Source organism: Psammomys obesus, unplaced genomic scaffold (genome assembly GCF_907164565.1).
Source record: "Psammomys obesus unplaced genomic scaffold, mPsaObe1.curated_primary_1811, whole genome shotgun sequence".
Classification (NCBI taxonomy): domain Eukaryota; kingdom Metazoa; phylum Chordata; class Mammalia; order Rodentia; family Muridae; genus Psammomys; species Psammomys obesus.
Window position 1 is genome coordinate 1748737 of NW_026593982.1, and position 17139 is coordinate 1765875.

A 17139-nucleotide genomic window follows, 5' to 3' on the forward strand; every position below is an offset into this window, starting at 1 on the left:
GGACTACATGAAAGCATGCCTTGAAACAACAAAAACAGTAAGGTATAAAAAATAATAAAATAAAACAAAAACATAGCAGGCCCCACCTCTCTGGAGTGAAATTTAGCAAGAAACACTTATCTATCTGAAAGTAGGCCAGCATATCCAAGCCTGGATTGGGAGCTGGGGAATCACACAGTGGAGAGAGGTCCATGCAGAGTTGGGAGTTCACTAGGAGGCAATATGGCTGCCTTGTCCACCCACCAGTAATGGGCCTGGGGTATGTGCCAACGACACAGAGAAGGCAAATGGCCATTTACCCTCACCCCTTCAACACCCAGCTGTACTGCCCCCCAGAACCTTGGACAGGGATAGACACAGTCTGGGAAGAATCCAGGGAGGGCTGCAGTTTGGGGATTGAAGCCCGTCTGTTCTTGTTTCTCGCCGTCCTTTGGCCTGGAACATTTGGTGGAGCCCATTAAAATTAAAAAGCCAAGTGGCTGGAGGCTCGGAATGCCAGCTCGTTTTCCCTGGCATGGCAGGTCCTGTTTAAGGGAACCAGCTGGCATTAATGGCACACAACGCATCGAGAACAGCAGCTAGCGATCAGAAGAATCAGAGCTAATAATCAGGTTCAGGGAAGATAATGAGATATGGAACAGCCATTGCTGAGGGTCCCCTGGGGTCTGCCTTAACAGCCTCCAAATAAGCTACAAAACAGAAATTAACCAAACAGGGGCTCCATTTGGGCAGAGGGGGGAAAACAAACAAGGTAGAAATTTGCACACGAATTCCTAACATGGCCATGCCCAAGCTCAGGACCTGTGGGACCACAGCCACTGCCTGAAGGAGGCAAGGGGCCTTCTGTGACCAATAGCCTTCATGGAGACTGTCAGGTCAGAGCTGCTGGTAAGAGGCCTGAAGGAAGAGAAGCCTTGCTTCCTGTAGCTCACCGGAGACTCAGGCCATCTTTCTTTCCTACCTCAGCTAGGTCAGCCCTTTCGAGATAGTGGCAGCTCTAACCAGTGGGTAGAATGGCCAGTCAAGGAGGGGTCAGCTCAGGCTGGCACAACATAACTGAGCATTGGCTACAAGCAAGTGTCTCTGGTCTCCCTCTGCTCCCCCTCCTTACATTACAGCCCTGCCCAGTCCCAGGGGACTGCCAGCCTTAGAGAAGCCTCAGCCTCCTATTCCTTTCCCCAGCTCCTGCTTCCTCTAGCTTCAATACATCACCATTTAGTATGTCCTAGGCCTACCACCTGCCAGGACAGAGGTACTTCAAAAATGATACCTCCCATTTACAGGTCACCTCGACCCCAACCCATGTTATGCACATGGTCCATGGTTTGGGTGGTATCAGGCTGTAACCTTCTTCAGAAGGAGGCTGTGCCAGTTGCTTTTCCATTGCAACCTAAGGAAGGGTTCACAGTTTGAGGATACTGTCATGGCAGGGAAGGCATGTGACATGGAGGTAGCCTGTCACACTGCAGCCACAGTAGGAGGAAAAGCAAGATGATGCTGGTGTTCAGCCTGCTCTTGCCTTTTTATGCACTCCAGGACCCTAGCTCACATTTAACCCAATCTAGGAACTCCTTTACAAACATACCTAGAGGGTTATTTCCTAGGTGGTTTTAGATTCTGTCAAGTTAATGGTATTAAGTATCACAGAAGCCAGTTGGAAAGTGGAAGTGAAGCTTTGGAATCAGCAGGCCCTAGGTTCAAATCCAAGTTTTAACTGCCAGGACATAACTGTCCTTGACAAAGTCACTAGTCCTCACTCAGACTGCCTCTTCTTGGTGAAAAAGGGGCGTTTGGTGAGATATTGCATTTGGTGGCTGGGGTGTAGCTTGTAGAGCACTTACTTGCTCAGGATACCAGGCATCCTGTATTCATCCCTCAGCACTATGAAAAGAAAAAGCAGTTCCAAGCAAATGTATTAGTACACATATAGATCTCTAGACAGCTCATTCCTCTTCCTCCTTATCTGCATCGTGTGCTCTGCCTTCCAGACTTGCCCTCTGTACTTATTTTCTGGGACTCAAGAGCCCATTTGTGAGTCACAGTTACTGAGAGCTGGGAACACCTGGACTTGGTAAGCTCTCTCCGAGTAGGGGTACCCAGGATGGCATTCAGAAAGGCCCTGGTGTGTTACTGAAATATGGAGAAGCTGTCACTCAGTTCCTGCCTCTCAGCTGTCCTCAAGCAAGCAGTAGGGACAAGGATATTGGCTTTGAACATCAGCATGACAGTTAGGATATTCATGCAGCACTGAGCGCCCAGATTAGAAGTGGCTGGCTGCCTATGGGTTGGTTAGCTGGTATACCCTTGTTCCACATCCCTGCACTGGAGCCTGGGCCCACTGTTTCTGTTCTACTGAAGACAGTGTTGTCCTGAGGCTTCCCAACACCCTGACAAAAGGGCCAAGTCCAGAGCCAGGCCAAGAACATAGGTAGCCTGCTAAGCCACCAGGATTGCAGAGCTGAATGCAGGCCAGATCTTGCCTGGGCCCTCAACTGCCTCCTCTTTCCAGGATGGACCATCAGGGCAGGGCTTGCTAGACCTGGATCATATCAGCTCTCTCCCATGCCTGCTGCTCCTCTAGCTTCTTCTTCTAGATAGTCTTCTCTGATGGCCTAACCCACCTTCTGGACCCCTACAGAAGGTCTCTCTCTCTCACCTCCCCATTGGGTGCTTGTACCTGTTCTTCAACCACAGGCTCACCAAGCATGTGCTCTGGGCATCTAGATACAGCAATTAGTGCTGAGCACACCCAGAAAAGGCCTGCAGTCCTTCCCTCCCAAAGATCCAGAGTCAGGGATGCCAATGACTAAGCCTTGGAAAGAGGTAGGAGGGAAACAGGATCAATGGTCTGCCTGCCTGAGAGAGGTGACCTTGTCACATGGCTGCACTTACTGAGTCCTCTTGTGTGTCAAGCTCATGCCTTTTATAGACATTCTTATCACAAGCCCTGAATGCGGTAGAAATAGCTATCTTTCTCTACCACCAGGCAGTGAAGCAGAAAGGATGATGAGTCACCTGTTTAAGGTCCCAAAGCTAGAAAGTGACAGAGGTTGTAGACTTCAGAGCTGGCCCTGAGGGAACAGGTGTGTGGCCTGTGAGGACGGTGGGGTACCTCAGCAAAGGCTAGAGGCCTTGGAAGGCTAGTTGGCCTCAGAAGGGTGGCATGTGGGTGTGGGATGTCCCTCCAGTTCTGCTTTTCCCTCCCACAAGCCTTTGCAGCGTCATGCACCGTCTTGTCTCTTCTTTCTTAGGTGGGCCTTAATGTGCTGGTTCAGAAAGCAAACAAGTTCACCCCAGCCACTCGCCTTCTCGTGCAGAGATTTGTGCCCTTCCCTGCAGTAGGTAAGATCTGCACGAGTGTGTGTGTATGTGTGTGTGTGTGTGTGTGTGTGCTGCCTGCGTGAAGGGTGGTCCTTCCACATCATATATCCCTGATGCTTGTAGACTCCTGGCTGGGGGATTAAAATCCACACAGACAGAAGAAGGAATGCAGGACCTGCCCACCAGCTCAGTGTATAAGATGCAGCTTTAGTACAAATTGTTGCATGTTTGTTTTGCTTTGTGGTGCTGGTGATGGAACCTGGGGGCTTCATGCACACAAGGCAAACATTCTATCAACTGGGCTCCACCCCCAGGCCTTTGTTTGTTTGAGGCAAAATCTCAATCTGTAATTTAGGCTGATTTGGCACTCACTATGTAGCCAAGGCTAGCCTCAGACTCCCAGGACATTTAGCACAGAGGTAGTTTGTTTGCTCATTTCTTTTGAGACAGTGTCTCATATATCCTAGAATGGCCTCAAGCTTGCTGTGACCTTGAACTTGTGGTTGGTCTGCCTCCACCTTCCCAGTGCTATGAAAAGTGCACATCACTCTTGGTTTACTAGGTGCTGTTGATCTAATCCAGTGTGCCCTGAATGCCAGGCAAGCACTCTTTTTAATTAAGCCACACCTTCAGCCCAGCTTGGGGAGGGTCCAAGCCTGTACCTCCAGGCTCGTGAGGATCAGCAGACAGAATGGTTGCAGTGAATTGTGAAAAATATTCACAATAAACCCTAACCAAAAGATCCTTGTATCACAACAGCAAATAGTAAAAGCCAGGATTTGGGGCTTTGTCAACAGAAAACCCAAGTCACTCCATGGTGCTTTGCAGGGTTATTCAGAGCCCGAGCAATCTATGTGATGCTCTAACTGCTACATCTTGTTTTTTGTTTGTTTGTTTGTTTGTTTGTTTGTTTGAAATCAGGTAAAAGGCATATTATTAGCTGACCTTGGGGATACACATCTATAATACCAGCATGTGAGAGGTCAAGACAAAAGAAGTCCAAGGTTATCCTTAGCTAGATAGTGAGCTTGAGGCCAGCCTGGGCTACAGGTAACAACCTGAGTTCAATTCCTAAGACCCACATGATGGAAGGAGAGAACTGATTTCCAAAAGTTGTCTGATGTCCACACATGCCCCCCTCTAAGTAAGTAAGTAAATAAATAAATTTAAAAGTGCATCTATTATTAAATCACAATAAAAGTTTTTTTTGTAACTTGTTTTAATCTCTTTATAAATCCTTTGAGTTTTGCTCATACATGTAGAAACATTAATCTGAGAGGGCTGGTTAGTCTTCATCTGACCATCAGAGGGGCCTCTGGCCACAGGACAACTGTTAGTTTTTGAGACAGGGTCTCTCTATGTAGTCCTGGCTGTCCTGGAACTTACTTTGTAAACCAGGCTGGCCTTGGACTCAGAGAGCCATTTGCCTCTGCCTCCTTAGTGCTGGTATTAAGGGTGTGAGCCACTACCACCTGGCTAACTCACAGTTTCTGTTCCACCCTTAGGATGATGCAAAGATTGGCCTGGCTCTCAGGAAGGAGCACCCAGTTTCAGGAAAGGAGACCATTGTTCAGTTTGTTTGTTTTAAATAACTGTAGATACAGCACAAAGCAGCTCAGCATTTGTTGTTCAAAGAAGTGAACATGAAAACTAGAACCCTATGTCAGAGTTCTTTTCTCAGAATCTTTGCCAGAGGACAAAGGTGCGGGGCCAGCCCAGCCCAGGGCCTGAGGTTCTGTGACCTTCCTGATGTCAGTGCTCAGGCTGAAGAGCTGAGTCAGAAGCAGGTTCATGGCCATGACCTGACCTTCCCCTCAGGCCTCAGCTTCCTGTGTGTGATATATAGGCTTGGCACTCTCCAGCTATGCCCCACCGCTGCACACGAGGCCACAGACTCAGCTCCATTGACAGGGATGTACTGTGGAGTACCTACAGAATGGGGAGGACTCCCTCCCTCCATGCCCAGTGGCTAATAAACTCCCAGAACCAAACACCCAGTGGGGCAAAGCCAACTCAGATAATTGCTATAGCAACTCCACAGTTGTAATTAACTCTTAGCTATTTCTGCCGTGGGCCATTAATGAAATAACTCTTTAAAGCTGACTTCATCATGAGGTCTAATTGAGTAACAAGTATGGCTATTCAGTAGCTGGGCTGTCTACAGCCACCAGGGTCCGAGGCAGCCTAGACTGGATCGGAGGCTCCACTGAGGTATAATTAGGACTTGGGGGATGGGGGACAAGCCTCAGATAAGAACTTTGCCAGTGGCTTGTTCCAACCCCATCCAGCCCCCACTGTGCTGTGTGACCTTGAGCTGGTATTAACCTCTCTGGGACTCCCTCAGGAGTAGAGGCCTCTCCTCTGTTTCAAGACTCTGACCTGCTCCTCTCAACATTAGCCTGATTCCCCTGCCATCTTCTTCTTGGTACTGAGCCTTCGTCGCTCCCACCCAAGGACAGCCTCTGCAGAAACCCTTATATCCGTAGCCGATTGTACACATTGTGCTTTGCAACCTGCTAGTCCTTACTCCTGGAACCTTGGGAGAAGCGGGCCCGTTTGTTCATTTCCCTGTCAGTAATCACCACTGTGAAAACAAAGTCATCATCTGCTCCCTGCACTTGGTCTCTCTGTCTCTCCATTCTCTGACCAGGATGGAGCATCTCTAAGTCACCTCCCTCTTGCTTTCTGGAGCAGGCTGGCTAGCCACTGTTAGGAGCCTGGGAGAACATCGCCCAGCACCTGCCTCACCATGTAAAAGGCTCCTTTCCCCTTAGGGTATCAGCATGATGGGAGGACTCTGATGTAGGAAGGAATGGAATCCCAGAGGGTCCGTAAGTGATCATCCTGGAGAGACCACAACCACCCCTCTCTTTTCAGGCAAGCAAGGAACAAGGACACTTCCAGGAACTGCTGTGTTTCCCACCTCTTGGCCTGGCTCCTCTACCTGCCTGTCCAGGGAAAGCCTGGGAGGCCGGATAGGATGTGTCTTCTCTGGGCTCTGCAATGTACAGTGCCACCCCAGCCTGGAATGCTTGGCCCCTGTAACCACCTCAACATCATAGGTCTGCACAAGGTTTGCAGAGCCGAGAACTCCCAGGGATGCCCAGTCCCCCCACCCTTCGGTGTGCCTCACTCAGTGCTGGGAGGGATCCAGGGCAGAGTGTACCACCTTGTTCTACAAAAGAATGCACACATTCTAACTTTGAGTTATACTTTGCACCCAAAGCAGAGATCTCCCAGCCCCCACCCAGACAGACTCAGTCTTGTGGAGAAAGCTGCCTTTGGAGCTGAGAAACTAAATTAGGTGTGTTTTGGGGGTGGCTAGGCTAGGCAGTGTCTTGCAGTCAGCATTCCACTTCCAAACTTGCCCTGACTTTTCTCGTAGGACTGTGTGTGAGTGCCAAGTGCAAGGAAGCAAGCCCCAGATGCTCCCCGCAGCCACCTCTCTCTCTCAGGGGGTCTTTCTGAACCCACAATACTCTGCCCTGGTCTAGAAGAGCAGTCATGTGGGAGATCTTGGTCTCTATTTATACATGGAGACGGTAGGAAAGAAGGTGAGCCGGGGAGCATGTGGCTGGCATCAGAATCGATTGGGGACTGGTAATTAATTTGTTTAGACCTTAATTAATTCTCCAGTTCTTTCTTATTTGTGGACTGTCACGCTTAATTGTGTTCAGGAGCTCAGGCTTGGAGCAGACCCTCTGTTAATTGATGTGTGGCTGCTGGGAGGTGGAAGTTAATGGTTTGGGAAGCTGGGCAAACAGTGCCATTAAAGGTCAACAGAGGAGATGCTGGAAAAATACACACCCCTGGGTCCAGCCACTGGTCTGCAGAGCTGAGCCTGCTCAAGGGGAGGCAGGTCCCATAGATGGCCTTTCTGTGAGGCCTGGGAGGACATGTGCTGGGAGGCAGCTCGAGGTGTGGGACTCCCAATAGACGCTGTGAGAAAACAGGCATGTCTGTGTTCAGTGGCGGATGGAGCAGGGCCTCTAGAGACAGGGAAACACCAGCAGCCACCTACCTCAGTGTATCTGGTCAGAGCTGGTGCCCCTGGCGCCAAGTGCGCATGTGTAGGTTGGAAGCCCCACCTCATTCTACCCACGGAAAAGGAAACGGCGGTCAGCATGCTTGGGTAATGAAGACCTTAGCTGAACCCTGCGTGCCCCTGGTTTTGAGCCTCTGTATTAGCTACTGTTCTCATGCTATGACAATATAGCCGACAGAAGAACCGAGGGAAGGCAGGGTTTATTTCTGTACAATTAGTCTGCTGTACAGTCCGCCACGGCAGGACGTCATGATGGCAGGAAGCTTGAGTCACTTTGTAAATGCAGTGAGCAAGCAGAGGGAGACCGGTGCCGATGCTCAGCTCTCTTCTCCTTTTCTCTCAGTCCTGGACCCCAGCCCATGGAATAGTGCTACCCGCATTCAGGGCGGGTCTTAACCCAACGCTCCCTCGTAGACAGATGGGTCTCCTACATGATTTTAGATCCTGTCAAACTGAGAATCAGTGTGAACTGTCCCAGCCTTCCATAGGATAATAATCTTTCATAAGGTCCTTCCTAGGGGGTCCCTTTCATGAGTTGTCAAAAAGTGTTTCACTGCCATATTAAAAAAAAAAAAAAATCTGTGTACACACCGCGGATCTGTTGCTCAGGACTTTTAGAAAGTCTTGGGGAGTCTGTTTCTTCACACCCAGTGAGCCTTAGAGCTGCCCTTTGTTCCTTTACCACGCCCCAGAGCTTCTCATTACCTGTCGCTTGTGTGCCAGAAGGCAGTGGGGTGCACCTGTGGCAACTGTGTCCTGGGCCCTGGGACAGGTGCCCCCCAGCCAGTGATGTTTCATGAGGCAGTCATGTCCCTTTGAGGCTCCTGTGGAGCCTGGAAGACCTTGCCTGGACCTGTTCTGTGCTTGCTCCTGAACCCAGTGCAGCCGAGGCTCTTCCTCTTTACCTCTTGCTGAGCGTCAGGCACATAGCTGTGCTGGCCCAGATGCCTGTCCCTCCCATGACTCTGCCCTACACCTTGCTGCCAAGTTCTCTGTATCCCTGTGTCTGTCCAGGAGAGGTATTGAAGTTCAGCTCTGCCTCCCTCACCAGACTGTGTGAGTATCCCAGGATCTTAGGGTTACCATTCTCGGGCCCCTCAGCCCAGCATATAGTCAGGGTGTGTGTTAGTTACTTCCTCATTACTGGGCCCAAATACCTGCCAAGAAAAAATTTAAGAAGGAAAGGATTTATTTTGGCTTACAGTTTAAGAAGGAATACACCATGCTGGTGAAGTCACAGCCACAAGAACCTGGGATGGCTGGTGCCTTTGAGCCTACAGTCAGGAAGCAGAGAAAGAGACAAATGTAAGTGCTCAGTTTGACATTGTCCCCTCCCCCATTTTTCATGTGTATGTATGCATGTTTTTTTAATGTGTGGGCACCTGTGGGTGCGTGTGTATGTCTGTGCCTGCGGAGACCTGGGGTTGATGCTGGGGATCATCCTTGATTCCTCTCACCTTATTCATCCAGGCAGCATCTCTTAAACCCAGAGCTTGTGGATAGCTTGTGGATAGAGGAAGCTAGTCTTGCCTTCCTCTAAGGATCCCATCTCCACCCCCAGAGACTGGAGTTACAGGTGGGCCACCGTGCCGACCTGGAATTCAGAAGGGCTTCTGGAGATCCAAACTCCTGCTCTTGCTACTTGGATAGCAAGTGCTTTAACTGCTGAGACACCTCCACAACTCCATCCCTTCCTTTTTAATTCAGCCCAGAGCTGTAGCCCCCGGCATGGCGCTGCTCATATTCTGGGTGGGTCTTCCCTCCTCAGCTGAACCCCTCTGGGAACACCCTCAGAGACACATCCAGAGGTGTGTTTCCATGGTGATTCTAAATCTAGTCAAGTTTGACAGGGAAGATTAGCACGGCAGGGTCTCATGTGGGTTTGTTAATGCTCAAACAAGTGCTTTAGCACAGAAGGCTCAGGTTCACTCACTGGGAGTGGAACTCTGGCCTGATGACTTTGGTCGGTAGGCCATCCCTCACAAGCTTATCCCAGGCACATGCCCAATTTTTTCTGGTCCATGGGCACCATGTCTTTCAGATGGAATCCTGGGATTATCATGTAAGAGATTACACCAATCTCCAGAGCCTCATGAGCGCTCAGGAGAGATTAGCCCTCCATCTGATCCCCATTGCTCTGACCAGGGTGGCAAGGACCAAAGATGGTGGCACATTCTTATAATCCCAGCATTGGGAGGGGAAGGGTCAGAGTTCAAGATTATCCTTGGCTACATAGTGAGTTTGAAGTCATCTTGGATGACAGGAAATGCTGTACTGAAACACCAAAGTTCGACAGTTAAATGTGTATACTGCTTTTACGGGGGACCCCAGTTTGGTTCCCAGAATCCACCTTCAGCAGCTTACAGACATCTGTCACTCCAGCTACAAGGGGATCTGACCCATCTAGCCTCTGCAGAAACCCACATTCATGTATACCACATGCACAGAGACATACACATACCCTGCCATCATGGAGCACTCATTTGGAGACAAGCATTGATCAGATGCTCAAAATGGCACAAAAACAAATGTTCTAGTGACAAGTGCTGTGACATTTCGCAGAGGCTGGGGCTGGGACTCAGTGCTGGAGTACTCATACTGCATGCCTGGGATTCCATCACAGCACCACAAGGGCTGGGTGTGGAGCCAGTGAGGCATTGTCTCCAGACAATCTTCCAATACTTCTTAGCTTTTAGGAATTTAACCTGAGCCAATGTTTTAGGCGGTGTATGTTGCATTTGAGGAAGACCATCAGGCTTCTTCATCAGAGAAATGTGTGGCTGAGTGACAGGGATTCTGAGCACCCACAGAAGGGCCCTCAGGTCACAGCTTCCTGGAAGGATGATCAAGGATCCAGGATTGGGGCTGCCTCAGAACTGGCATGGACTCCTGGCATGCCTCAGGCATGCCAGAGGACTTGAGCAGTGGGTCTAAACGGAAGGAAGTTTCTAGTTCAGTCTGCAGTCCTGGCCTTTTGAGTTAATTGATTGACAGCCTGGGGCAGAGGAAGCCTGTAGCTCACATTCAAGGGACTGGAGTGGCAATATGGAAGGACTGTGAATTCATGGGCCAGGGACATAAGAGCTGCAAAGATCTGTAGAAGGTTAATGTTAAGCATGCGGTTAAACATGCAAGAAGAGGCTGGGCCTGGCAGTATACTCCTTTAATCCCAGCAGTCAGGAGGCAGAGACAAGGGGATCTCTGTGAGTCTGAGGCCAGCCTGGTCTACAAGTGAATGCCAAGGACAGCTAGAGCTACATAGTAAGACCCCGTCTCAAAATAAATAAATTAGTAAAAAATTGGAGTGGCTGGAAGCTGGCTCTTTGTTAAGGGTTTGCCTTCCAAGGACCTGAAATTCAGTCCCCAACCTATGTAAAGACTGTAGCCATGGCAGCATGTGCCTGCAGTTCCGGTACCAGGGGCACAGACAGGAGGCTGGCCATTGGCCTAGGCTAAATGGTAAGTTTCAGGACAGTGACAGTTCTTGTCTCAAAGGAAGTGGATGGAATTTCTGAGGATGACATCTGAGGTTGTCCTTTGGCCTCCTCAAGCAAATACATGCATGCACCTGCACATACATGAACATATATTATGTAGTTACACAAATGTGTAACTTGGCTGAGGGACTCAGGGTGAAATACTAGAGGTCAGAGGGGTTGCATAGGCTCCGTTTAGAACAGGTCCGTCCTATGATGTGTGGTTTACACTAGTTTCAGTTGTGTCACTGAAGATAGAACACCTAGAATGAAGGAGTTGGTTCCCAGAGTAGCTCTGATACGTGGGCGCCTGGCAAGAATGACAGGGCCCCCCAATAAAGCAATGAGCTGGGTGACCCTGAGTTTTAGGAACTGTGTCTAGTTAGCAGCCTGACCCACAAAGCTATGAGGGTTATTCACATGTGACCAGGTCACTACTTTCTGGGTGGGTTGCCTAGGTCCTAGCATCCTAGAAGGGCTCAGTTTATATTACTGAACAAATAGCTTTCTAACTCAAGAGATTGGACCATTCCTAAAACCCAGAAGGCGGAGGGAGCCAGAGGCAGCAACAGTAGAGAGGTGCCAGGTTCAGGACAATAAAGGCAGGGGTGGGATGGACACAAGGGCAACCGTAGGGCCGGGAGAAGGCACTGTGGAGCCCTGGATGTGAGCTTAGGATTTAAGCCTCATCTTTTTGCCTGTGGAGCCAGTGCGTTCTCCCGCTTGGGAACTGCTGGGCTGAGGAAGCTTTTAGAAGATGTGTCAGTGCCCCTTCTAGTATATTCAGAAGAGGGTTGTCTTAGCAGGAATCTGTGTTACTGTGTGTGTGCATAAGCACTGCTGATGCCATTCCTCTGGTGCCATCCCTCCCTCCCCACCCGCCTCTGCAGCATCTCTTATTGGCCCTGGCTAGGGCTGGGCTAGGCTTGCTGTCCAGCCAGCTCGGCTCAGGGCCCTCCTGCCTCTGCCTCTCTGGCACTGGGATTACAAGTGCACACTATCACACCCAGCTTTTCCATGGACACTGGGGACCAAGCTCAGGGCCTTGTGTGTATGCCGTAAGGGCATTCCTGAGCTGTCTCCCCAGCTCCCTTAGCAGAAATCTCAGAGATTCCATGCTTCAGAATGTACTCCTTGAATGTACAAACTTTGTTTTTTTCAGTTTAGAAACTTCCAGTCCTGAGTGATTGCACTTCAGGATGGGCTGTGAAATTCTCCCCTGATTCTCAAGCTATTTGTAAGGAGGTCTGGGCCATTTAGAGCTGCCTTTCAGATGCAGTATTGAAACATGCTGTGAAATTAAGCAAATATTAAGGGCAGTGTGCCTGTTTGGTAAGCTCCTCCAAAGACAGAGGGGCGGTGCTCTGAGACTGACCAGAGAGAGCGTATGAGTGTGTCAATGTGGTGGTGTGCCTGTGTGTCTGCAAATGTGCAGGTCCCCTGCTGCTTGGCCTGAGAACCTGGCTGTGGTAGTTGCCTTGAAGAGAGGATGAGGCTACTCTCTCACGGGTGAGAGGAAACTCCTGTTTGAGTATCCAACTTATGCAGTTTGAACTGTTTGCCATGCTGTGATGGTTAATATTGTCAACTTAATAGGAGCTAGAGTCACCAAAGAGATGAGCCTCTGGCATGCCCAGGAGGGATTATCCAGATTAAGTTAATTGAGGTGGGAAAATCCACCCTATGTATGGGCAATGTAGGCTGTATAAAATACAGGCTGTATAAAAATGAGAAAGGGAGCAGAGTAGCCAGCATTGCTCTTTGGTTTCTGACTGTAGATACAAAGTATCCTTTTGTGCCTGCCATCATGCTGTAACCACCATTACAGCATGGACTATATCCCTTGAAACTGTAAGACAAACCCTTCCTTCCTTTAGTTGTTTTGTGGGGTATTTTGTAACTGCAAGACAAGTAACAAATGCTGTGGGTTCCCATGAAGTGAGGAAGGAGGGCAGAGAGCAAGTTTGCCTGACCCTCAATGAAGGTGAGGAAGTTGAGTCTGTCTGGAGCTAAAAATGGTTGCTCCTTTCTGTTGCTACCATAGTACTTGATTTGTTTATATGAAAAATATTTTTTCCTTATAATAAATAATTGAAGCATAAAATAAATCCTGTTTCCAGACACAAGTTTGCCTGTATCCTTCCAAAGTCAAGTAAACAGCTAAAAGTTTACAAATCAAAATAGGTACAGTACTATCTGCTTATATCCCCAGAAACAGGATGATGGAGGCAGGAGGCTCAGAGGTTCCCAGGCATCCTTGGTTACAGAGCAAGCTAGCCTGGACTACCCACAAGACTGTCTGAAAACAACAAAAAGACAGCAGTGTGTGAACTCTATTTATTGTATCCAATTGTATCCATTTAAATGTAATCAAATACAATGGGATCAAATAACCATATTGTCTCACAGTAGATTTTTTCTTAAAGATTTATTTGTTTATTTATTTATTTATTTATTTATTTATTTATTTATTTTGTATATAATGTTCTGTCTGCATGTACACCGGCACACCAGAAGAGGGCACCAGATCTTATTATAGATGGTTGTGAGCCACCATGTGGTTGCTGGGAATTGAACTCAGAACTTCTGGAAGAGCAGTCAGTGCTCTTAACCTCTGAGCCATCTCTCCAGCCCATAGAATTTTTTTTTGACTGTTTCTCACAATCCATGCTTGCCTTGAACTCACTATGAAACTGAGAAGGACCTGGAACTTTCTGATTCTTTTGACTTCCAAGACCTATACCACTACACATGGCAAATTTTGGAAATCTTTCCATGAAAGTCATAAAATTCTAACTTGCCCCTTTCAATAGGATCCAGCCACATCGATTCTTTCCACAGCAACTTTTCTTTAATTTTGAAATACTGTCACCAGGCATCTTATACCTATAATACTAGCTTGGGGAGGCAAAGTCGGGAGGATCATGAATCTGAGGGCAGCCTGGGCTACAGTTCAAGTCTAGGACATTCTGAGACATATAGCAAGGTCCAGTTTCAAAAAATTAAAGAACATGAATTAATAATGAATTATGAAATATTTCAAATACAGAGAAAATTGACTGAGGTGACAGCAAACATCAGTTCCACCTAAAGCCTTTGTGTCCTGTGCCTGTTTGATGATCTCTCCAAGGAGGCTGCTGGCATGCCATCAGTGAGCCCTGTTCATTCAGATGTCTAGATACCAAGATAGGTGTGTGCTCCAGAAATGATCACTTCTGCTGTCTATGAATGTGTGTGTGTGTGTGTGTGTGTGTGAGAGAGAGAGAGAGTGTGTGCATGCGTGTGCATTTGAATTATGTGCATGCTGTTCAGGGAGCTCCAGGGATCATTCTGTTCCTGCCTCCTCAGTGCTGGGACTACAGGCACACACAACCACACGTGGCTTTAAAAACAAAACAAAACAAAACAAAAAAACCACATGGGTTCTGGGAATTAAATCTAGATCCTCATGCCTATGAGGTACTTTATTGACGGAACCATCTCCAGTCCTGTTTGTGTGTTTTAATTTTTTTGTGTGAACTGTATCACGGTATGCTGGTATTTGTTCCTTTTCTACTGCAGTGATAAAATACCACAACGGAGACAATTTATAAAAGAGAGTGTTCAATGGTTTCAGAGTGTTAGTCTGTGATGACAGCAAATAGATGGCAGCAGTAGCAGCTGAGCACTCACAGCTCAAGCAGCAAGCAGGAGGCACAGAGAACACTGAAATAGCCATGACTTTTAAAAATACTCCTTTTTAAACCTCAGAGCCCACCCCTGTGGCACACCTCCTCCAATGAGACCACACCTCCTAATCCTTTCCAAGCAGTTCCACTAACTGGGGAGGGGACCAAGCTTTCAAATACATGAACTTATGAGGGTTGTTCTCATTCAAATCACCACAATGATTGTCTGTTGTCTCTCTCTCTCTCTCTCTCTCTCTCTCTCTCTCTCTCTCTGTGTGTGTGTGTGTGTGGCTGTGGCTGTGGCTGTGGTTGTGCACCCATGCTCAGAGACTAGTAGACAATTTTCAGGAATCTGTTCTCTCCTTCCACTATGTGGCTGCCAGGGATTGAGCTCAGGTGGTCAGGCTCGGCAGGGAGTGTGCCTTCACTCACTGAGCATCTCACCAGCCTCGCTTGCTGTTTGGAAGTTGCTTTTCATTATGGTTTTAAGATATTTTTCTGTGTTAATGCACACGCCTATTTCAGCTGTCATCTGGGGACTGCAGTGTGACTGTCCACGGTTGATTATTGGGGACTGTTTCCTTTCTTGTTGCACAGCCATGCACATACGCCCATGTACACACGGCTGTGTGCACAGAAATGGATTTTTTTCTGGACTGGGCTTTGGAAGCCTTCCTCTGTATCGTGTCTGCCCAGGGAGCTTGAAAACAGAGACAGATCTGGGCCCTACCTCAGACTGTATCTCAACAGCATGGCTGTGCTGAGAACCCATTTCTGTGCAGCTAGAAATGGAAGGAGTGCGTTAGAGAGCAGGTGTTTCTGGCTTTGCAAGATCTTGTCAGACAGAATGCAGTTTTTCAGATCCACAAGGTCTAAGTTTCTGTCTCCTGGTGTCCTGTGTCATCTTGAATGCCTCTCAACATTCAGTGCCTTTTAAATTTGTGTCCACCTGAAATAGTTTTCCTCATAAGCGCATGTACACACACTTTGGTTGTGGGAGAGTTAATTTTCATTTTGACTTGTGTGTATGTGTGTGTGCAGATGTGTGCAGTGCCCGCATCGGCCAGAAGCGGGTGTTGGATCCCTAGAGTTTCAAGCAGCTGGGAGGCATAGATGCTGGGAACCGAATGTGCGTCCTCTGCAAAAGCAGCAAGTGCTCTTAACCTCTGGGCTACCTCCCCGGCCCACTGTGTGCTGTGTGTGCAGCTCAGGCTGGGCTCATGTTACTCTTCCTGCCTCTGTCTTCTGAGCTAAGAGTACACGCTCACACTTGGCTGTTCCTCATTTTCACTGACTTATTTTCCCTTTCAATTCCTAGTATAGTTGAGAATTTTCTTAATTTTCTTAGGCATTTGGGTCTTCAGATAGAAGAAATATAAAAAAAAAAATAAGGTAAAGATCTAAATGTGAAAAGCAAACATTTTAAATTTTTAAAAGAAAATATAGATGAACAATGGTAGAGTTTCTTAATGTCATAGAACGTCCTATGAGAGGGGAGGATTGCTTATTTGAAGACATATTAAACTGTGTGATAGACAATACCATCCACAAAGTGGGAGGACAAGGCCACAGTCCAGCAACAGCCATTTGCAAACTGTTTGACCAATGAGGATTACTTTCCAAAATATAAAGAGCTCTTGCAAATTGATTTTTTTTCTTAGATTCAGAAGTCTGTCTTTGACTATTCATAAGATTGAGTTCATGTTTATCAGGTTTTTTATATTTCATTTCATAAAACTCTTAGTTTTACATTTTTTCTGTGATTTTTGACTACTGGGTCTTTTTCTTAATGTGTGTGTGTGTGTGTGTGTGTGTGTGTGTGTGTGTGTGTATCCATGTACATGTAGAGGCCAGAGGTCAGCCTTAAGTATTCTTCTTTGGGCTCCATCCACCTTTTTGTGTGCAATTATCTGTGTGTGTGTGTGTGTGTGTGTGTGTGTGTGTGTGTGTTGTTTGAATGAACATGGCCACGTAGGCTCATATATTTGCTTGCTTGGTCCCTACTGATGAACTATTTGGAAGGATTAGGAGGTGTGTCCTTCTTAGAGGACGTGTGTCACTGGGGGTGGGCTTTAGGGTTTCAAAAGTCTAAGCCAGGCCCAGTGTCTTTCTATCTCCCTCTTTGCCTGTGGATCAGAATCTAAAGCTCTTGGCTACTGCTCTGGCACCTTCCTGTACGCAGCCATGCTTCCCACCATGATGATGATGGACTAACCCTCTGAAACTGTGAGCCAGCCCCTGGCTAGATACTGTCTTTTATAAGAGTTGCCTTCGTCATGGAGTCCCTTTACAGCTATAGAACTGTGACTAAGACAGTGTGTGTATGTACACACACACACACACACACACACACACTGCACATGAGTGCAGTGCTAGCTGAGGGGTAGGGGTTGGATCTGCTGGGAGGTGGAGTTACAGATGGGGGTAAGCTAATCAAATGTGGGTGCTGGGAACTGAACTCAGGTCCTCTGCAAGAGCAGTAAGTGCTCTTAACTGCTGAGCCAATTCTCTAGCACTCTTTTTTTTTTTTTTTTTTTTTTTTTAAACCTCTGGCCTCCCCATGTTCACTAACTAGGCTACATGGCCAGCGGGTGGTAAGTCCCAGGGTTCACCTGTTTCTGTGTGATCT

At 47.9% G+C, this 17139-nt stretch overlaps 1 protein-coding gene across 5 annotated transcripts in view; it reads left to right on the top strand.

Annotated features, from left to right (window-relative positions):
• The window catches only part of Sfxn5 (sideroflexin 5), a 116382-nt gene that overhangs the window by 68591 nt on the left and 30652 nt on the right, over positions 1–17139 (top strand). For all 5 annotated transcript variants that reach the window (XM_055617628.1, XM_055617625.1, XM_055617626.1 and 2 more), the window contains one exon: positions 3252–3342. In XM_055617628.1, coding sequence (XP_055473603.1) covers positions 3252–3342 — 91 coding nt within the window. The remainder of the gene's footprint in view (positions 1–3251; positions 3343–17139) is intronic.